The sequence below is a fragment of the Hyperolius riggenbachi genome, chromosome 8 (genome assembly GCF_040937935.1).
Source record: "Hyperolius riggenbachi isolate aHypRig1 chromosome 8, aHypRig1.pri, whole genome shotgun sequence".
In the NCBI taxonomy this organism is placed as follows: domain Eukaryota; kingdom Metazoa; phylum Chordata; class Amphibia; order Anura; family Hyperoliidae; genus Hyperolius; species Hyperolius riggenbachi.
This window is the reverse complement of record NC_090653.1, coordinates 252,981,799-253,005,510: the sequence shown is the minus strand read 5'-3', so window position 1 is coordinate 253,005,510 and position 23,712 is coordinate 252,981,799. Positions and strand designations below refer to the sequence as shown.

Sequence of the window (23,712 nt, the reverse complement as noted above, 5' to 3'; positions counted from 1 at the left end):
CCAAATAGGGGGCCGCATACACACAAGTTTGCCTCAGGCAATAAATAGATTAGAACTGGCCTGTAAGCCTGTAGCAAACAAAGAGCGGGGGGGGGGGGGGGGGTTGTGCTTACCTTGGGAGCTTGGGAAGAGGAAGCCTCTGGATCCTGATGTGGCTTCCCCGGTCCTCCCCCAACCTCTCGAACCTGCGCCAGGACCCCCGAACCATCCAGGACCATAAAAATCCTATGTTAGACTCACGCAGGCACACTTGCAGGTTTCCCCTCCCACAGTAAGTACCCCCCAGGGGCTTTCTTTTTCGTCACAGGTACACTTTAAAGTTGGAATTATGATGGTATTACAGTAGAATTAGTCATTATTATTTTGGTTCGCAAATAGATAAACGATCATCCAAATCACACCAATGAGAGTGATGTAAAGATTGGAAGCTTGCGCACCGCCATTGTTCTCAGAGGGTACACAGAATAATGATGAGGGGTTTGGTTCTCACTTCCATATTTTTTTTTTATTACAATAAAATGAACAAATACACCCATCGGTACAATTTGCTGCAATTTAGTTTTACAAGAAACAACATCACGACAAAATAATAAACACATGGCGGCCGGGAAATCAAGTCTGGTTCTTGGTGTCGTTTGCAGTCACAGCGTTTCCGAAGGAAAATCTGCAAAACAAGAACATAAATATATAACCAATGACTCTAAAGCAACAAGGGTTTATGGGTTTCTCAAGTTGAAGTGTGCCTTTGCTTCTCTCTGGGTATTACGAGATTTGTGAGTGTAACATAAATGGATCTACAGTAGTCCGAGTAGAGTCGGTCACATTTTTTGTGTCCACAATCTAAAATGGAATAACGATACTGTCACCGTTATTAAAGACACACTGTAACCTCATAAAGATTCCCTGGGGGGTACTCACCTCGGGGTCCCAATGAGGCTTCCCCCGCCGTCCTCTGTCCCACGGGGGTCTCGCTGCAGCCCTCCGAACAGCCGCTGACAGACCCGACTGTTAATTCAATATTTACCTTTGCAGGCTCCAGCGGGGGCGCTGTGGCTGCTTTCGGCTCCGAAGTAGACGGAAATACCCGATCTCAGTCGGGTCCGCTCTACTGCGCAGGTGCCGGAGACTTGCGCCTGCGCAGTAGAGCAGACCTGACGGCAATCGGTATTTCCGCCTACTTCAGAGCCGCCAGAGCACCTGCGCAGGAGCCGGGAAGGTAAATATTTACATCGCCACTGTACGGAGGGCTGCAGCGAGACCCCCGAGGGATGGAGGATGGTGTGGGAAGCCTCATTAGGATCCTGAGGCTTCCCCATCCCGAGGTGAGTACCCCCCAGGGGAATTTTTGATGTTACAGATTCTCTTTAAGAAAGCGCAACAGAGGATGTACCATCTATGGGAGCTGAAAATGTTTGGCCTACCACAAAAGCAAGTCGATCATCGAATCCCTCATGACATCATCTATGACTGTTTGGTCGGCTCATGCTCAGTACTAGGAAAGCTGAGACTGCGGTGCATCATCCGAACAGCAGAAATAATAATTGGCTGTAGTCAGAGCTGGAACAAGGTCCTCCAGCACCCAAGGCTGAGTCACCAAAGTGCACCCCTCAATCTCTCCCACCCCAACCGTCACACACTGATTGCTACTAGACTGAGTAGTGCCCCAGGACCTTAGTCTCTAGTTATCTGGCTTGCAGTCACTGCCATGTATCCCCTTTTTCTTATTTTTCTCTGCTTCAACCACAATAGGGGAATGATAGCTGAGTGAGTTGTGCGCCCCCTCCTACACTGCGCCCTGAGGCTGGAGCCTCTCTCGCCCCTGCCTTGGCCCTGGCTGTAGTTTACCTTCCCTGCAGGACCTTTATGCTAGCAGGTACGGTAAGAGAATGACCAAGCTTGACTCAGACCCCTCTCACCCTGCCCACTCCATCTTCCAGCCTATGCCTTTATGAATGAGATAAAGGTCAGTCACAAATTAAACTTTCAGGCACATTAACAGCTTCTTCCCTCAGGTGGTACCCATGCTTAAAGCGACTCTGAAGGGAGTGTAAATTCCCGTGTTTAACTAGTATTTATGTAAAGCACTATAGGTAATGCTAAACCGCCGCATCCCTACGGCAAAACTAGGGGTTTATACCTCCCAAATCCCCTCTGCTAGGTCTGGGAGCACTTGCTCATAGAGGCAGAGCTTATGGCTGTAGCTCTGCCTCTTCACGCGTCAATCCCTGCTGATCGCCTCCTCTCCCCACCCCTCTCAATCTTCCTTCACTGAGAGGGGCGGGGAGAGGCGGAGATCAGCTCAAAGCTCTGCCTCCATGAGCAGCAAAATCCATGACCAAGAAAGTTGTGGATTTTGCAGAGGGGATTTGGGGGGTATAAACCCTTTTTTTGCCGCAGGGATACAGCGGTTTAGCATTACCTATAGTGCTTTACATAACTACAAGTTAAAAACAGGAATTTAGACTCACTTCAGAGTTTCTTTAATGCAGAACCCTGTTTACTGCCAATACAACTTGCACACTGTCCATGTCCAGGGGCGTTTATAGACCCTGCAAGGGATGCATCCGCAGGGGGGTCCAGAAGACAAAGGGGGCCCCATCCTGAGAGACTGACAACTAAGGGAAAGAAGAGAAAAAACTTTCTGCTCTCTGCACAACTGTTCTAATGACTGCATCTGCTCAGCCACTGATAACCAATCCTACAAAGTTTTGCAGACACATATTTGTAGACAGTCCCTATTCAGTGTTCAGCAGGGTCTTGGACCATCATTTATTTTTCAACAGGACAATGACCCCAAACACACCTCCAGGCTGTGTAAGGCCTATTTAACCAGGAAGGAGAGTGATGGGGTGCTGCGCCAGATGACCTGGCCTCCACAGTCACCAGACCTGAACCCAATTGAGATGGTTTTGGGTGAGCTGGACCGAAGAGTGAAGGCAAAAGGGCCAACAAGTGCTAAGCATCTCTGGGAACTCCTTCAAGACTGTTAGAAGACCATTTCAGATGACTACCTCCTAAAGCTCATCAAGAGAATGCCAAGAGTGTGCAAAGCAGTAATCAAAGCAAAAAGGTGGCTACTTTGAAGAACCTAGAATATGACATTTTCAGTTGTTTCACACTTTTTGGTTCTGTACTATACTTCCACATGTGTCAATTCATAGTTAGGATGCCTTCAGTGTGAATCTACAATGTTCATAGTCATGAAAATAAAGAAAACTCTTTGAATGAGAAGGTGTGTCCAAACTTTTGATCTGTACTGTATATGGAGGCCGTTATATTAATTTCAATTTCAACAATGTAGATTGCCTAGCTGTCCTGCTGATCCTCTGCCTCTAATACTTTAAGCCATAGCCCCTGAACAAGCATTAAGATCAGGTGCTCTGACTGAAATCTGACTGATTTACCTGCATGCTTGTTTCAGGGTTCAGACACTACTGAGGACCAAAAGATAAGCAGGACCGCCCGGCAACTGACATGGCTCAACAGGAAATAAACATGGCAGCCTCCGTACCCCTCTCAGTTCAGATGGCCAGTAATAGTGTTTTATCACTTTTTAGTGGACTCCACTAATACACTGACTCATCATCTGTGGCTGATCATTAGCGGCCGCCGGAGTTACCGCCTCAAACTCACAAGGTCAGCAGAGGAGAGCGGCCATTCCGGCTGGAGATTAATTACAAGGACACAACAATGAATCATTATTTTGCCTTGTAAGCTGCAGTGTGTAGACGCAACCTCAGCTGCTCCGGTGGCCTCCACAGATACTCAACTCTTACTAAGTTATTACATTTACAGTACAGCAAGATAGGATCTTAGCTTGCAAGCAGCACCACAGAGATCACAGCACGCCTCCTAAAAAAAACGTATATAACTATCCTCACGGATACCATAGGAAGAGATGTAAATCTCAAACAAAAAGTGAGCCTTAAATTGTCTAGAGGCCACCTCCCTCCACATACAGTTCCTTGGTGTCTAATGCCCCCTTCCCTCCTCTAAGAAAGAGTGTTGGAGGCTGGCACTTCCAAAAATAGAAAAGCTCTTTATTGAAGCAATAAAAACAGTGGTAATACAGCGACAGCCTGCTGTTTCAGGTCTTAGCCTTTCTTCAAGCCGTTTTAACCACAAGTGAGATCACACATACATGCAACATATATAGTGTCATCCCACCCACATATCCAATCAATTCAAATTTCCCACAGCCAATCATATTACCTGAGCTCTCCGGCGGACCTGAGTGGAGACTGCATAGCCAACATGCAAAGTATCCTAAAGAAAACTGTCTCGGAGTGTGTCAGCGCACAACGCCGACAGGAAACCACTTCCGCATTCCTATTCGCTACTGCCGGATCAGGTGACTAGAGAGCGGCACGCATCACCACGTTCACGCTGCCCGGAGTCTACCCGTGGCTCTGCGCATACTCAGTGCGTGTAGAGCAATGTATGCGACTTAGTCAGTTCGCCGCCCACAAGGGCGTACCTTAATGACGTCGCATGTCAACAATACAGCCGCTCACAATAGCGGCAGGGTAAAGTATCCATAGCAGCGCGTCCCTGGCAACGCATGCACGCAATAGAGCAATAAATTAAACAACACTTACCCAATCCGCAGCAGCGAAAATAAGTTAGCCATTTCTCCACCCAAAATTCCCCTGATGGTGTGAGGATCCCCTGAGGCTTGGGCACCCTTTTCCCTGTGTACAGCGAGTGCCACTCTTTTTATCAGCATCTAGCCCTTCCCTCCTCTATAAAGTTCCCTGGTGTCTAGTGGCCCTTCTCCCTCCACTATAAAGCTCCCTAGTGTCTAGTGCCCCACTCCCTCCCCCATACAGTTCCCTTGTGTCTAGTGGCCCTCTTCCCTCCCCTATAAAGCTCCCTAGTGTCTAATGGCCCTCCTTACTCCCCTATACAGTTCCCTTGTGTCTAGTGGCCCTCTTCCCTCCCCTATACTGTTCCTTGGTGTCTAGTGGCCCTCCTCTATACAGTTCCCCATTGTCTAGTGGCCCCCTTTCCTCCCCTATACAGTTCCCTGGTGTCTAGTAGCTCCCCCTCCTCAACAAATTGTTGGTGTTCTCAAGCGTTCCCTCCTGGCCTGTCTTTTTGCCAAATTCCAGCTACTCCGGCAAATCAATTGCATCCATGAGATTGGATGGTCTGTGTGCTGAAGCAGATTGGGAGGCACTAAGTGGTATGGCCAGTAGGGGGTGTAAGACAACTCCCCTATATAGTTACCTGCTGTCTAGTGGTCTGCCCTTCCTCCATTATACAGTTCCCTGGTATCTAATGCTTTACCCCTTCCTCATAAAATGAGTCTGTCTGGACAGAGGTGGAAAAAAGGTGCGCACACCTACACTATTTGCATCCTGTGGGTGACAGTGCGGGGAATGATCACTGTACAGACCCATCGTTCTGGTATACCAGAGCAACATGTACTGTTACTATGGCGAGGGGAGAAAGGAAGATGATATCATGGCGTATGATGGAGTTGGGGTAAGGAGGGGAATGCTCTTATTTACACTTGTGGAATGCTGAATTTTGGTAGTGAAATGATAGGTGGTAGAGAGAAACAGGTGGTGGAAAGAGGTAGAGTACAGACAGGGAGGTGGTAGAGAGAAAGAAGTGGTGGAGAGAGGGAGAGAGGTAGAGGACAGACGGAGAGGTGGTGTAATGATATGCGGTAGAGAAAGACAAGTGGTGACGAGAGGTAGAGTACAGCAGAGAGGTGGTGGAATGATGGGTGGTAGAGAGAAACAAGTGGCGGAGAGATGGAGAGGAGGTAGAATACAGACAGGGAGGTGTTGTAATGATAGGTGGTAGAGAGAGATAGCTGGTGGAGAGATGGAGAGAGGTAGAGGACAGATGGAAAGGGGGTGTAATGATAGGTGGTAGAGCGAGATAGCTGGTGGAGAGATGGAAAAACATAGAGGACAGATGGAGAGGGTTAGAGGATAGACAGAGATGGGCAGTACAGAGAAAAATATGGTGGAAAGATGGAGAGAGGAAGAGGCTAGACAGAGAGGTTGTGTAATGATGAATGGCAGAGAGAGACAGCTGGTGGAGAGATGGAGAGAGGTAGAGGACAGGTAGAGAGGTGGTGGAATGATGGGTGGTAGAGAGAGGCAGGTAGTGGAAAGATTAAGAGAGTCGGTGGAATTATGGGTGGTAGAGAGAGACAGGTAGTGGAGTAATTGAGAGAGATGGTGAAATGATGGGTGGTAGAGAGAGACAGGTGGTGAAGAGATTGAGAGAGGTTGGGCAATGATGGGTGGTAGAGTGAGACAGGTAGTGGAGAAATGGAGAGAGGTGGTGGAATGATGGGTGGTAGAGAGAGACAGGTGGTGGGGAGATTGAGAGAGGTGGTGGAATGATGGGTGGTAGAGTGAGACAGGTATGGGGAAATGGAGAGAGGTGGTGGAATGATGGGTGGTAGTAAGAGACAGGTAGTGGAGAAATGGAGAGAGGTGGTGGAATGATGGGTGGTAGAGAGAGACAGGTGGTGGGGAGATTGAGAGAGGTGGTGGAATGATGGGTGGTAGAGTGAGACAGGTATGGGGAAATAGAGAGAGGTGGTGGAATGATGGGTGGTAGTAAGAGACAGGTAGTGGAGAAATGGAGAGAGGTGGTGGAATGATGGGTGGTAGAGAGAGACAGGTGGTGGGGAGATTGAGAGAGGTGGTGGAATGATGGGTGGTAGAGAGAGACAGGTAGCAGACAAATGGAGAGAGGTGGTGGAATGATGGGTGGTAGAGAGAGACAGGTAGCAGACAAATGGAGAGAGGTGGTGGAATGATGGGTGGTAGAGTGAGACAGGTATTGGATAAATGGAGAGAGGTGGTGGAATGATGGGTGGTAGTCGTAGAAAGACACAGGTAGTGGAGAGATGAAGAGAAGACAGACAGAGAGGTAGTAGTCAGAGGTCCAAGAAAGGAGTGGAAGAGAGAGCAAGGAAGAAGCGTTATGGAAAGAGGAAGGAAAGATCAGCCAACAGACGTTGGGGCAATCACTTTTAAAAAAACACATAAAAGAATTGGCAATACTCACTTTTTGGGGGGTTTTTGACTTCACTGGGGTTCAGAGCATCATGGCGTTTCCCCAAGGTGAACCCCAAGATGGACAGAATGAGGCAGTCGAAGATCCCCAGTATGGCCAGTATATACGCCCAGTGCACAGAGCATGTTCCCAACTCGTATCTGTCAGAGCGGTATCCGCACAATGGCCTTACGACATTAGAGTCCCATCCATCTGGGAAGAGGATGCAGCCCATGGCTTGGCATGATGCTGAGAAGGAGATGAGAGAAGAGTGTCAGTAGATGATATGTTATTAACCTTTTGCCAACCTCGTCACGCCGATGGGCTTGGCCGCGGCGGCAGCCCCAGGACCGCCTAACGCCAACTGGCATAAAGTCCTGGGGCTCTGTTTTGCAGGAGATCGTGCGCAGGATGCGCGCGCATCTCCTGCTTGGGGGGCGGAGTTCCGCCCCGCCTTCAGTCTCCGAGCGGCTATCGACGCTCGGGAGACTGTTAGACGGCGTGATCGCTGTCTATTTAGACTGTGCAGCGATGCGATCAGCAGCAGCGCTGCACTGGGGACAGCCGTGTGACACGGCTCTCCCCCTGGGGGACAAGAGAGCGATCGGCTCTCATAGGCAGAAGCCTATGACAGCCGATCATAGTAATTGGCTAGCTGTGGGGAGGGAGGGAGGGAGGAAGGGAAGGGAGTTAAACAAACAGTGTTTTTTAAAAAAAAAAAAACACGTACAATAATATTTATTAAAAAAAAAAAAAAAAAACATGGGGGCGATCAGACCCCACCAACAGAGAGCTCTGTCGGTGGGGAGAAAAGGGGGGGGGGGATCACTTGTGTGTTGTGTTGTGCGGCCCTGCAGCTTGGCCTTAAAGCTGCAGTGGCCAATTTTACTCAAAATGGCCTGGTCACTAGGGGGGCTTAGCCTTGCAGTCCTCAAGAGGTTAATAAATAAGGTAAGAAAAGGCATGTACACAAATAAGTGTGTTCACGTTCACACATGGCTGCGGGAAGCAGTGGGGGGCTTGCAGAAAGGAGGCACAAGTAGAGATGATCATAATCAGCTAGTTTCCACAATTAAGCCCATACATAGTTATGATTTGTAAATTCAATTAATTTTGTGTAATCCATTTTTTTTTTTGTATTTCGTGTAAATTTTGTGTCATTTTCATGTAATTTTGTGCAGAACAGCAAAACCCCTATACATACCATTGTCACCAAAATTGTAACATATGTTAAGGAGAATAGTGGGGACAATTCAAACATTTTTTCAAAAAGACCTTGTAGTTTTTGAGAATTTTTTAAAAAAAAAAAATGCAAAGTAAAAATAGTTTTTTAAACTGTCCTTTTTCTGAGTGTAAGCTCTCTGCGACTGCCTAATGCAGAATGGCAGTCGCAGAGCGGCTTTCTCGTTCCTCAATGACACCAGGTGGCATGATCTTGCGAGGAGCGAGATTTGCAGGGAACGAGCGCTCGCTCAAGCGGACGTTACCTGCACTGCACACAGCGGCATACAGAGATCAGCCTGCCAGTCGCAATTGGAGCTGGCAGGCTGTATTTTAACAAAAAAAAAAGTGTACAGCGCTGCAATCTAATCCCTATCATAGGCCGGTGCCTATGGATGTGTAGTGCAGTGTATGTATCGCAGTCTAAAGCTGGCCACTAACGGTCCAATTTCTAGCGAAAAATCGTTCGAGCGATCAGAAATTCTGATCGGATTGGTTGTAAATAATCTTCATTGGTGTACACAATCGATTATGAACGAGTGAAAAAAAATGTCGCCCGAATAAATTTTCGTCGAACGAAAATTTGGATTTTCTTGGTGGTCGTGATAGATAGGAAGCAATGATTGGTTAGTTGATGGTGTAGTGAACGATTTTTCGTCCGATCAGAATTTCTGATCGCTCGAAAGATTTTTTGCTAGAAATTGGACCGTTAGTGGCCAGCTTTAGACTAATCGGGGGGAGGGCAAAAGAATGGGTTTAAAAATAAATATATATATATATATATATATATATATATATATATATTTATTTATATATATATTTATTAATATTAAAAAAAAACTGCCAATCGCAGCAGCAATCAGAGACCACCAAAAGAAAGCTCTATTAGTAGGAAGAAAAGGCGGTAAAATTCATTTGGGTGCTAAGTTGTATACCCGAGCAATAATCCTTTTCAAACTGTGAAGTGTAGAATTGTGAAAAAATGGCCTGGTCACAAGGGGGATATAAACCTGTGGTCCTCAAGTAGTTAAAAACAATTTTACCTTTTCATTTTTAAAACCAATTTTCTTAAAAATGACAAAGGGCAATATTCACAAAACTTCTCATAAATGATTTACCACCTAATTGATAAAAATAAACCTTCAACACATTTACAAGCAAAATAATAACTTAAAGTTGTTCCTGATTAACTTCATTTCACTATTACTTTTCTTACCTTAATGATATTATGTTTTTGCTCTTTGGGAGCTTAAAAATGTAACATAGATAAGGTGAAAACAGAGGAAAACACGTGAAAAAGCTTTGTGAATCCTGCCCAAAGTCTTTTTTTTTGTTTTTTTTTTGTACTCACTATTCTCCTTAACATACGTAGCAGTTTTGGTTACAGTAGCATGTATGGGGGTTTTGCTATTTACCACTTAACTGGGCTCAAAATTACGCAAAAATTACGTGAAAATTACCGGTTCCTAATTACATTTTAGATGATTTTTTCCAAAATGTTGCATTAAATGAACCCGAGGTGGGTTTTAAGAATGCTAATAGGACACAGAATGATTCTGCATACTATCACCAGCCTCTGTGTCTGTACTGTGCCCTCCCTGCGCTCTGCTGTCCCCCATAAATAAAACCACAGTGCTAGGACATGCACCTTGTCGCTAGCAGGCTGTTTACCTCTGAGTGTCTGTCACCGCCGCTCCCCCGCCTCTTCTATATTGCAGCTCCCCACCTGCATCCCTCCCCGCCACCGTAAGCTGATTGGAGGGAAGGGATGCAGGCGGGGAGCGGCGCTATAGTGGAGGCGGGGGAGCGGCGGTGACAGACACCACAAAGGTAAACAGCCTGCTAGCGACAAGGTGCATGTCGCTAGCACTGCAGATGGGGGACAGCAGAACGCAGGGTGGGGGGGGGTGGCACTGTACAGACACAGAGGCTGGTGATAGTATGCAGAACCAGCCTCTGTGTCCTAATGGCATTCTTAAAACCCACCTTGGGTTCTCTTTACGATTTTGCATTGTAATTGCGAATTTTAATGCAAAATTACGACTATGCAAAATTGTGCTCATCACTACAGATTAGAGCTGGGTGTACATGTACAGGCTTGTCATCAAGGGTAAGCACTCCTAAACAAATGGTGGTCAGGGAGTTCTCAGAACTCTTCAGAACTACACAGTCAGTCATGGGCTCTAACTGCATTGTTGATCGAGGCCAAAATTGCATTAATTTAGGATATTTAAGTACAATGAACTTTTAAACAGTCCTAGTTACCTGCAGTGATTTGGAGCCAGGCGCACAACTTGAACACAGTCCCAGAGTTACAGAACCAAAGCAGTCCAATGCAGGCCAGGCTGAAGAGAACCAGTATCAGAGCCGACACCATGAAACCAGCTGCCGTCTGAAAAGGTGGGAGGGCCTCCAAGGCAGCCTGTGGCCCCCGGCATTCCGTGCCCCAGTCTGACTCTTCACACACCTGATACAGTCCAATCTGTCCGCTGCCCTCACCACCTAAAACCCAGGATGGCTGCAGGAGCACCACGATTTCCAGTATGCCCAAGAAGAGAGTGCAGGAGGCCCACAACACGGTGACTGCTCGTCCATTCTGGACAAAGTCTGTGTCGTACAGCTGAACGTGTCCATGAGGTTCCATGGAAAGTCACCTGGAAAGCCAGAAGAAAAATTACTAAGCCTGGCAAGACTATAACCTGAATTATATTTAGCTAAGGGGACGCTCCTTTTTGACACCAAGGGCAGAAAAAGGCAATCCTTCACAGGGCAATTCACTTCACCCCAGTCGGACACTTGATGATTTAGCAAGGATTATATATTGACTGTAGAGATACCACCACAATATTTGTAGTTCACAAAAAAATTCTAAATTTTATTTGCAAGAAGGCTGGCACCACAAAATAAAAGTTAAAAAATAGCTCTTTATTGGATTGCCATTAAAATGACATAAATGACAGTAAAAATCAGACTATGGCGGCCGCCAGAGCCTGATTTTTACTGGCATTTATGTCATTTTAATGGCAATCCAATAAATAGCTATTTTTTAACTTTTATTTTGTGGTGCCAGCCTTCTTGCATACTGATGTTTGGTAGGTCTCATTGGTACTGAGACCTTAGGCTTGGGCACACAAGTTTTTTTCTCCTTCTTTCTGAGTTCTCCTTCATCCTCTATTCAAAAATTGTATTTGCACAATATACAAAAATATTCCTTATGGAGAACAATTAATCATCCAATCAATCTTCATTATGGTTATGAATATGACCAGAACACATCCAAAAAATAAAGGAGGACATTGGGAAGGGTGGGGTGGGGGGGTGTATGAGAGATGAGAATGAGTGTGTGAGGGGAATTGGGGTGTAGAATGAAGATATCTATTTATGAAGGATTAGTGATTGGTATGGCTCTCTCTCTCTCTCTCTCTCTCTCTCTCTCTCTCTCTCTCTCTATATATATATATATATATATATGGCTATATATATATATATATAAGGCTATATATATATATATATATATATATAAATATATATAAAAAATGTGGAATATGAGGCAAATGCTGTAAACGTATGGCCCGGAACCAGTTGATGTCATTGATTCAACCAGGTGACCAGGTGGACCGTTTAATTAATATAGCTGATGTCTGCAGGGGAAAAAAAAAGAACTCATCCAAAAAAATTACATCCTCATGAGATCAATGTTGTAAAAAGTTTGGGCTCGGAGTAAACAAGATACTTTTTAAGGCAACGACACTAGTTTGTTTCAGACCACTGCCCTTCGCCAGGCCTTTAGTATTAAAAAGCTTTCTGTTTCTCCCAGGACCAATGAGAACCTCCAGACAAGGCTCAATCAAAAAAGGTATATAGGACCATCTGAGCCAATCAGATATTGTCCAGGACCATCCCACCAACACAGCAGGAATAAACAATGTGTACAGCTAAGATGCTCTCTTAGCTGGATGCATCATTTATCCCTGTTGAGTTGGTGGTGATCATTCTCCATAAGGAAAATTTTTGTATTTTGCGCAAATAAAATGTTGAACTTTTTTGTGAACTCATTCTCCATAAGGAAAATTTTTGTATTTTTCGCAAATAAAATGTTGAACTTTTTTGTGAACTGCAAACATTGTTGTGGAATCTCTGCAGTCAATATATAATCCTTGCTAAATCATCAAAGGACTAACCTGAAGCCACCAAGCCCACCACCCTTGCTAAGGTTCTCCCAAGCTGGAGAGCATTAGAGAAAATAAGAGGCCCTGCAAAATGGCCTGAATTCATTAGAAATTGCCTCTTATTATCGGGCAAGGGTTTTACAATGCTCAGCATGGTCATATTGGACCGTACCAAGAGGTGCTGGACATTTTAGAAATTCTTAGTTTCTAATGTACCTGGCACGTTTTTTGCTAAATACAGATTCAAGGCCACACTTGTGAGATCTTCTAAAATCCATAATAATTTAGTAAACAGACATATAATCCAGAAGGTGTTTCTTTTTATTTCTTCAAGACATTCAGACATTCTACCCAGAATTGGTGGAGCTTCCATCCAACCTGAAATCTGACTCTCTACCTGTTCATAATACACCGGTAACTCCAGAACTGGTCTCCTCAGCTGGAGCCCCTATTCCCCATTGTGATTTGTTTGGTGATCGATGTAAGAACCATAAGCTTTATGCCGTCTTAGAGGGGTGATTTGGGTTAGGCATTAGCAGGGGTGGTGATTAGGCATCGGTGGGGGGTTGTGGTGGTTAGGGTTAGGCAATGGTAGGGGAGTGGTTAGGCATCTAAGGGGTGGGTGGTTAGGGTTAGGCATCGGCAGGGGGTGGTTTGGGTTCAACACCAGGAGGGGGAGGGGTCAGCATTAGGCATCTGGGGGTGGTTAGGCATTTGGGGGAATGATTAGGGTTAGGCATCAGCAAGGGGTTGGTTAGGCATTGAGGGAGGTGGTTAGGGTTATGTATTGAAGGAGGTGGTTAGGGTTAGGCATTGGCGGGAGGAGGAGTTAGGCATCAATAGAGGGAGGGTTCTGAATGAGAACTGGGTTAGGTTTAGCCTTATCATTTACTGATATTTTACTACTGGGATTAGCACTGCAAAATAGTAGAATATCAGTAAATTTACCAATATTCTACCAGCAGCTTTTTCCGGGCTCAAATCTCCAGGTGCCCTTTTTGCATTTTACGAGGGACTTCACCACACCTGATCCTTACTAGTGGTCTGCTAAATGTGGATGGACCACCGCAGGGAACCATTGCTCTAGAATCCACCTTCTCCGTATGTGGATCTGAAATCCAGATTCTCCCTCCTTCCCTGTATACATAGGTATGTTTACCTCCTGCCTGTACAACTGTCTAATCTGAGCTGTAATAATGGAACCCTCCTCTGCCTCTGGTCCAGTCATTTTCTGCACACAGCTAGCTGGCTATGCCTTCTATCCTGTGTGCTGCTGTATAGAAGAGGAGATCATATAACATAGGATTACAGCACAATCTCTTACCTTGATGCCCAAATCCTTCTCTTGTTAGACATGCAGCATTTTCTCTGTCGTCAGTGGCAGCAGATGCAGCATCCCCTGCGATCCCTCCTCTCTACTGCAGATCAGACGCCTCCCCTTCTCCCTGTATATAATTTATATCACCTCTCCCTGCAAATCATATATATGCTGAGAATACCACGCATAGTACCCTAAGCCGAATGAGGTTATAATGATTGCTTCTCAACAATCACATATCACGTAGCTGGGCTATATACAGCGTACATCACATCTCTCTACACATCCTGTACAGATTGCAAAATATAACACCCATATTTCACTCTATTTCCTACTCACTAACCTCTGCTGTATTGTATACAACCTACATCACTGCAAATGTTATGAGCATGGCAATATACACTGCCATATCCCTAATCATTCCCTGCCTGCTAATCACCCCTCTCATTTATGTGCTACCTTGTGTTTACCCAAAAATAAGAGCTACCCTGGAAATAAGCCCAGCGTGACTTTTCAGGATGCTTAAAATAGAAATCCTACTGCAAAGAATAAGCTTCAGTTACAGTTCATTAAAAGTCAATTTAAAGTATACGTGTAGGCATAGCTCCCAACGGTCTCTTTTTTTTTCGGAGGGACGGTCCCTCTTTGGAAACCAAATCCCTCTGTCCCTCTTTCTCCCTCATTTGTCCCTCTTTCAGAATTAATGAACAGATTTATTTTAAATATATGTATTTTTTCTACCGAAAAATGTGCTTAACCATTTATGCCCTTTGCAGCAGTATATCTACGCCCTGCAGGACTTCAGTTCCCGCAAAAGGGCGTAGATATACGGCCCTGGCCGTGAACAGCCGCCACTCGCTCCCGCATGCGTTCTCACCACCGCCTGTTAGCCCTGAGATCATAGTTACATAGTTATTTGGGTTGAATAAAGACATACGTCCCATCAAGCTCAACCAGAGATCAGTGAATGGGATTGCAGATCTCATTCACCGATCTCAGTGCCGGTTGTCAATGAGATGCCTGCGGTCATTGTAACTAACAAAGTTACACTTGCACGCATTACTTCCTGTTCGTGTACTATTAGTACGTGGCAGGAAGAAACTGTTTGAGGACATCTTGTTGCCAAATGGTAAAATTACACCTACATCATTTTTTTTTTTTAGAAAAAGAAATATTTTCCATTCAAATTAACCCTTAGCCCCCTCACTCTCCCATAGTTGCCCAAATAAAAAAAAAATGTTTTTTTAATATATATATATATATACTTAGGGACTGAACTTTTTTTTAATTTTGTATGCCATGGAGGTATATTACTGTTATTTTTACAATGGGCTTGTAATCAGTGATGGAGGCAAAACAGAAAAAATACACCCTTATTTCCAAATAACATATTGTCGCCATACATTGTACTAGGAAAATATTTTAAACGTTAAAAAACCTGGGACAAATGAGCAAATCATATGTGTGGGTTTTATCCACAGTAGAACGTTTTATTTTAAAACTATAATGGCTGAACATATAGAAATAATGATTTTTTTTCATTTTTTTATTATTTCCATTAAAATGCATTTAGAATAAAATAATTAGCAAAATGTACCACCCAGAGAAAGCCTAGTTGGTGGCAAAAAAACAAGATATAGATCATTTGGTTGTGATAAGTTGCTATAAAGTTATTGGCGAATGAATTGGAGGAGCGCTGACAGGTTAAAATTGCTCTGGTCCAGAAGAGGAAAAACCCCTTAGTAGGAAAGTGGTTAATTGGCCCCAAACTTTATTGTTTAGCTCGTCGTTCCCAATCGCCACATCGCTGACCCACCGTTCCGTGATCAGGGAATGAGAACAGCTTGTTCTCAAACCCGATCACAGTGCCTGTGATGAATGAGAAGCTGCGGCAGCGAGACGCAGCCTCTCATTCACAAATCCGGAACGTAAACAATACTTCCGTAAGTGTAGCACCATCTTGTGGTTAAAACGTACAATGTACCCTAATACACCATTACATACTACACATACATAACATTTACATACATACATTTTTATTAAATTTTAACTGTTCAAAATCACTACGCTATAGTTACCAAAAAATAAAACACTTGTAAAAAAAATAAAAAAATGACACAATTTAACCACTTGAGAACTACAGGCTTACATCCACCTAGTGACCAGGCGATTTCTTACAATTCTGCACTCTGCACCTTTAAAAGTATGTTGCACAGCCATACTACTTACCACTCAAATTACCTCCTTTTCTTTTCAGTAGTTGGGCTTTCTTTTGGTGGTCTCTGATCACTGCTGCGATTGTTAGGTTTTTTTTATAGTTAAAAAAAAGCATTTTTTTTAAAATTTATATTGTTCCACTCCCTCCCCCCTTCCCCTCCTAAATTAGCCCTGGATGGTGATCCATCCACTTCCTCTCCTCTCATAGGCATCAGCTCGAAGGGACAGCTAAGTGTCCCCTGTACATCGATGTGCTAGGTCGCAGCGCTGTATAGATGTAAACAAACCGTTTTTAACTATTTTTTTTACTGTTAACAGCCTACAAGCCACGATCACGGCGTGGTAGGCTGATCACGGAGCTCCGCGTCTCTGCAGGGAATGATTATGCATGTGCACGCTCGTTCCCTGCTAATCTCCACCCCAGGACTTGACACCAATCGGCATTAGGCGTTCCTGGGGGAGCCACTCTGCGGCCGCCGATTGCCGCTAGGGGATTGCAGAATGGTAAAAAAAAAAAGTTACCTTATGGACTTTTTAATATGTATTTCATGAGGGTATATTACTGTTATTTTGCAGATAAAGGCTAATTATTATTGTTATAGTATTATAAATCACTAATCGGAAAAAAATACATTTTTATTCCCAGATAAAATATTATGGCCATAAATTGCACTAGGGACACAATTTAAACGGTGTAATAACCAGGATAAATGGGCAAATAAAACGTGTGGGTTTTATGTATCGAAGCACATTTTATTTTAAAACTATAATGGCTGAAAGCTGAGAAATAGTGATTTTTTTTCTTTTTTCTTATTATTCCCTTTAAAATGCATATAAAATCGAATAATTCTTAGCAAAAAGTACCACCCAAAGAAAGCCTAATTTGGGGCGAATAAAACAAGATATAGATCATATTGATGTGATAAGTAACAATAAAGTTGTTGGCAAATGGATGGGAGGAGCGTGCTGTGAAAATCACTCTGGTTTTTAAGGGGAAAAACCCTAGCGGTTGAGAACTGGTTAAGGCACCTCCAAGTGTTCGCAAGTCAGACTGGGAAAAACAGACATTGTAGAACTGTAATGACCAATGTAAAAATACTTTGACCCGCTGGTGGTATGATTATTTCCGGATTGTAGGGTCTTTTTAATAGGTTTCAGATCCTAAAATCAGGAAAAAAATAATGCCGCTAGAACGCCAGCAGCAGCCCCAGCTCTCACTCACCTGCCTGGGCTCCAGGGCTGCAATTTTACCTCTGTCCTCCGGGTGGCGCTGTAACTATTTGGTGATTCAGAGCCACCGAGGACAGGAAGGAGAACGGCTGCCGACATCTGCATCCCCCAGGAGTTGAATAAAAGTCCCCGCTGCACGCTATACTCTGCATAGAGCTCCTGGCGGCTAGCCCAAGCGTAGCTCAGGATTACCGCCAGGGAGGTTAAGCAATATTATTATTTTTAAAATATGACTTTGGTAGCTTCATCACTTTTAGCAGGGGCGTAGCAATAGGGGGTGCAGAGGTTGCGACCGCATCGGGGCCCTTCCTCAACTACAGTATTAGCTCACTATTGGTCCTGTGCTCATAATAATGACTTCTATAGATACTTTGAATAGTGGTACTCATTAACAAACTGCTCCCCACCCCCTTCTTGCACCTCTCATACTGTAGTTGTCATTAGCAGGTTTTGGTGCGCAGTATCAATTGTTATGTATAAAGTGCTTGTGGGGCCCAATGTAAAACTTGCATCGGGGCCCACAGCTCCTAAGCTACGCCACTGACTGTTAGTCAGCGGTAAATTGACTCAGATTGTGACTTAGGGCCAGCAGGTCACAGATGCTAAGGGCCAGAGTTTGCATACGTTGAAACCCGGAAGGAGATGTAATTCGGGATCAAGCAACCGCCAGAGCCCAAAATTTCCCTTACGCGCCCCCCGCAGCATTACATTACTGCTATGGGGCGTCTAGTTTCGGTGCTTGGTGCTGAGCGCCAAAACAGCTTGCTTCATAGAGTTGTTCTTCTATTTATTTTATTTCTCTGAAGTTTTTCTGAGGAGCTTGAATGAGACTGCAATCACACAACTGCTAATGTACTCACCTTTCAACAGCCCCCATTGTGTTCCAATATGACCCAACCTAGGGTTGCAATCTATTATTACCTGAGATGTTTTCAAGTGTTGGTGTACTTGTACTTATCTATAACTTGTATATTATCTATAACTTGTATATTATCTATAACTTAAAAAAAACCCCGGGGAATACTTGCATCGGGAGGGGAAGCCTCTGGATCCTAATGAGGCGTGATGGTGCTGCAACTTGCCACAATGTTATCGCAGAGCAATTGAAGTCTATGGGGAGTCACATTACGTGCGTCGCGGTACGCTAGAAGTCCTCAATCTGATGCACTTCCAAAATGACGTTACCGCGCGGAACTGCGTTGGACCAAAAGTCATGAAAATCTCTTTTGGGACACGTTTTCAAAAAAATTGGCGGCAGCGGTGTGGTGCGTATGCACGGAAGCGTATATTTAACAATACGCTTCCACCCACTTCCGCATTCCAAAAACAGGAATTGACTGCAAGTGCGCATCACTTCCTGTTTGGCCAGATACCTGAAATGGAACACTGCATAGTAGCGCAGTATTCCCTGAAGGCCTGTTTTTGGCGGTGCGGAAGGCTCGAATATTGAACCTTTTCACAATATTATAATGGTGTGAGATTTTGATCTTGGGGTTCTCATAAGCTGTCAGCCATAATTATCAAACTTGTAACAAATAAAGGATAGAAAGATCTCGCTTTGAATGTAACAAATCTACTTCATATATTAGTTTCACTTTTTAAGTTGAATTACTGAAATAAATGGACTTTAAAGTTAGTCATTCAATATTGTATGTAATGGTTTTACTATAGGCATGTGTCTGCTTTGTTACATCTGAACACATTGGGCCTGATTCACAAAGCGGTGCTAACAGTTAGCACGCTGGTGAAAAGCCCTTTATCACGCCTACACTCAGTTTAGGCATGATAAGTTTAGGTGTGATAAGTTTAGGCATGATAGGTTTAGGTGTGATAAGTTTAGGCATGATAAGTTTAGGTGTGATAAGTTTAGGCATGATAGGTTTAGGTGTGATAAGTTTAGGCATGATAAGTTTAAGCACCAACTGGGTTAGCACCGCAGTGCACAGTTGATCAAAAGTTCTGCGCTAGCAAAGTCTGGTGCACTTCGCATAGAGTTTAATGGCGCTGCTTTGCGTGCGGGACTTTGTGCGCGATCTAAACTTAGCATGCCTAAACTTATCATGCCTAAACTTATCACACCTAAACTTATCACGCCTAAACTGGCTTTTCACCAGCGTGGTGCAATGGTTATCACGCCTAAAGTCTTTTAGGCGTGATCAGATGATCTGTCCAGGTGCATAGTGATGTTTTTCTTACCTGCCTGGACAAAAGCTTTAAAGGACAACTAAAGCGAGAGTGATATGGAGGCTGCCATAATTATTTTCTTTTAAGCAATACCAGTTGCCTGGCTGTCCTGCTGATCCCCTGCCTCTAATACTTTTAGCCATAGACCCTGAACAAGCATGCAGCAGATCAGGTCTCTGGCCCAGTGCACATCAAAACCGCTAGCAGATCTGCAAAACGCTAGCGGTTTTGGGAGCAGATATCAAAGCGATTCTAGGCATGTTTAGAGCGGATTTCTAAACATGTCGAGCGGTTATGGCTGCGTTTTTGTGTAGTAGATTTCACAAATTGTTACTGTAAAAGCTGCACTGAACAGTTTCTGTAACAAAAACGCCTGGCAAACCGCTCTGAAGTAGCGTTTTTCAGAGCGGTTTGCGTTTTTTCTATACTTTACATTGAGGCAGAAACGCTTCTGCAAACTGCAAACATGCAGCAGCAGGAGGCACGTTTGCGGTTTGCTACAATCCTCAAACTGCCGGTGTGCACCATCTCATTGAGATACATTAACCAAGCGGTTTGACAGGCGGATGCGGCCGGCAGATCGCATCAAAAACCGCTCGGTGTGCACTGAGCCTTACTGACATTGCCAGATCTGACACGATTAGCTGCATGCTTGTTCCTGGTGTTATTCAGACATTACTGCAGCCAAATAGATCAGCAGGGTTGCCAGGCAACTGGTATTGTTTAAAAGTACAGGGGTTGGACAAAATAATGTCCACCTAACATTTTGGCATCATAATCTTTGAACATGTTTTAAAGAGTAACTGTTAGGCATGAAAAACAAAATTTCTATCTGTTGATCATATAAAAGGAATGCTAAAAGGCATGAAAAACAACATAAATTCTCTATTTCTATCTGTTGATCATATAAAAGGAATGCTAAAAAGGCAATGCATAACTTTAAAATCAATCTTACTTTTTGATTGCAGAGATTAGTCCTCATGTCCCCAGCTCCTTAGTACGCAGCCAGTAATCAGACGCAAAAGAGATGTTGCAGTGCAGGCTGGGGCAGGGGGAGTTTCTGCACATACACAGCTAGTTCAGCCTGATTGGCTGCAGCCTGTGTCACTCTCACTCCTTTTCCTCTCATTGGCTGCCTCCCATGACTGTCCGTGTCTGCCCCCTCCTCACACTCCAGCCCGACAGGCATCTTTGCTGATTCATGTTGGCAGTGGCCGCCACCACCGCATCGCATCCATGGGGACCCCCGTCCCTGCTATCATTTCCTTAGGGATTCCCTGCATTTACAATCAACCCTGTAGCATCCCCGGCTCGGCGCTGTCCTGCAGCATTGTAGAGCTTAGCGAGGAAGAATATATGCAGCGCACACAGACTCGCCTCAACGTGGTTCCAGGCGATGGAGCTGCATTTATTCTTCCCCACTAAGCGCTGTAATGCTGCGGGACGAGTGGGGATGCTGCAGGGTTGAGGGTAAATGCAGGGGGAATCCCTATGGATATGGTAGCAGGGCTGGGGAGTTTCAATGGATGCGGGGGTGCCTGAGATATAACGCTCGCTATTGGCTTCAGCTGGAGGGAGTAAAGATGGCCGCTGCCAGCGAACAGAATTCTCTCCATTTACCTTTTTTATTTTATAAAGTTCACTGAAATCAACAGTTGGGCCGTGCAATACACGTTATGTAAGTAGAGCTAGTATTTATCTACTTATATATGTCGTTTTTTTTATCTGGCATAGTATGGCTGACAGATCCTCTTTAAAGTGAACCTTAAGTGTCCCAAAAAAAATGAGTTTTACTCACCTGGGGCTTACCTCAGCCCCCTGCAGCTGATCGGTGCCCACGACGAGTCGCTCTGATGCTCCGGGTCCCGCTGGCGGCCACTTCCGGTTTCGCCGTCAGGCTGGGGAACGCGGCTGATACTACGCGTTCCCAGCCAAAATAGCACCCCTATGCGGCCATATGTCCGCATAGGCACCCGTATGCGGACATATGGCCGCATAGGGGTGCTATTTTGGCTGGGAACGCGTAGTATCAGCCGCGTTCCCCAGCCTGACGGGTCCTGACGGCGAAACCGGAAGTGGCCGCCAGCGGGACCCGGAGCATCAGAGCGACTCGTCGTGGGCACCGATCAGCTGCAGGGGGCTGAGGTAAGCCCCAGGTGAGTAAAACTCATTTTTTTTGGGACACTTAAGGTTCACTTTAAGCAATCAAAACTTGACATATGTAAAAATGTTTTTATTATTTTTATTTGATATGTTTAATTAAAATAATTGTTTTGTTTACAGATATTTAAACCAAAGTTGGTTATAATTTATAAAAATGGCAGCTCTCTCAGACTTTCAAAGAGGCCAAATTGTTGGTGCTTGTATGGCAGGCGCTACTGTAACAGAAACTGCCCGAATGCTTGGCATTTCAAGAGATACTGTCTCAAAAGTAATGACTGCCTTTGAAAGAGAAGGAAAAACATCCTCAGCAAAGCACAGTTGTGGCCGAAAGTCGAAGTTGTCTGAGAGAGACCATCGGACTCTAAATTAAATTGTTAGAAAAGCTCGCAAGACCACGGCTCCTAAAATCACTGCAGAGCTGAATGAACACCTACAGAACCCAGTTTCCACAAAAACAGTTCGTCGGAAGCTGCACAAATCTAGATTCCACAGAACTGTAATTAGAAAACCTCTGCTCTCAAAGACAAATGTTTCAAAGCGTTTAGAGTGGCGTAGAAACCACCAGAATTGTTCCCTTGAGTAGTGGAAAAATGTGATTTTCTCTGACGAATCATCGAGTGAACGTTTGGAGACAGACGAAAGAAGCATTTCATCCAGACTGCCTTCTCCCAACCGTAAAACGTGGCGGGGGTTATGTGATGATCCGGGGGGTTATTTCTTGGAAATCTGCCGGGCCAATGATTTCCCTTCATGGAAGAATTAACAGCCGAGACTATTTAGGAATTTTGGGCAACCAAGTTCATCCTATGGTTCAAGAACTGTTTCCTGAGGGGAATGCCATCTTTCAAGATGATAATGCCCCAATTCATACAGCTAGAATTGTTAAAGAATGGCACGAGGAACATTCTAATGAAGTTGAGCATCTCATCTGGCCACCACAATACCCAGACCTCAACAGTATTGAGCATTTATGGTCGTTATTAGAGATTCAAGTAAGAAGTCGATTTATGCCGCCATCGTCTCTAAAAGAACTGGAGGGTGTTTTAACTGAAGAATGGGCTAAAATTCCTTTGGAAACAACTCACAATTTGCATGAATCAATACCTCAGAGAATTAAGGCTGTAATTGCCACAAAAGGTGGACATACACCATTTTAAAATATATTTTGTTGATTTTCAAGGTGTTTCCATTATTTTGCCCAACCCCTGTAAGTAGATCCATACAACTGTAGATTTTGCTACATAAAAAAAGGAAAATGCAATTTATAGAGAATCTCTGCCTCAGCAGCCTCCTAATGCCTGTCCACTCCCAGTCAGTGTAAACCACTCCCCCTTTAGTCACATGGGCATGTAGAGGGCAGAGTGACTACGCCATCTGCTGAAACCATGCCTCCCCACTTACTGCCTATCATGGATGGACGTCATTGGGCTTGATTCAGAAAAGGGTGCTAAGTGTTAGCATGCCAGTGAAAAGCCACTTTGCATGTGCTAACATGCTTGCACGTGCTAAGTAGTTAGCACATGCAAACTACTTAGCACTGTAGTTAGCACATGTAAACTACTTAGCACCGTAGTTAGCACATGTAAACTACTTAGCACCCTAGTTTTTTTTTTTTAAAAATCAGTGTTTATTCAACAAAGAAAAGGAACATATGACAGAATATGCAGTGTAGCAGTGCGCCTCCTAACTTTTCCAACAGTAGTTTCAGCATCAATTATCACTGTGGAAGATGAGAGGTATTGTTAACAATAATATAATGATCGTCACATAATATATAGAGCTCCGATTGAATTTAAATTTCCAAATATTCTATCTTTTACAAGATCATAATAAGCAAAGCCAGGGGTATCTAACCATGGAGCTTAGCACCCTAGTTAGCACGGTGCTAAGTAGTAGTTTGCATGTCCTAACTACGGTGCTAAGTAGTTTGCATGTGCTAACTACGGTTTGCTAAGTGTTAGCACGCCAGTGAAAAGCCACTTTGCATGTGCTAACATGCTTGCACGTGCTAAGTAGTTAGCACATGCAAACTACTTAGCACTGTAGTTAGCACATGTAAACTACTTAGCACCGTAGTTAGGACATGTAAACTACTTAGCACCCTAGTTTTTTTTAAAAAAAATCAGTGTTTATTCAACAAAGAAAAGGAACATATGACAGAATATGCAGTGTAGCAGTGCGCCT

General features: G+C 44.3%; 1 protein-coding gene across 1 annotated transcript; it reads right to left on the bottom strand.

The window, feature by feature from the left end:
• Positions 1 to 469: 469 nt before the first annotated feature.
• Positions 470 to 20,432, bottom strand: LOC137528517 (LHFPL tetraspan subfamily member 3 protein-like). The gene is made up of 5 exons (XM_068249825.1): positions 20,321 to 20,432; positions 13,741 to 13,887; positions 10,513 to 10,901; positions 7,039 to 7,275; positions 470 to 664 (listed from the first exon to the last, which is right to left on the bottom strand). Exons 3-5 carry the CDS (start codon positions 10,889 to 10,891, stop codon positions 642 to 644), a joined length of 639 nt encoding a protein of 212 aa, XP_068105926.1. The 5' UTR covers positions 10,892 to 10,901; positions 13,741 to 13,887; positions 20,321 to 20,432; the 3' UTR covers positions 470 to 641.
• Positions 20,433 to 23,712: the final 3,280 nt, after the last annotated feature.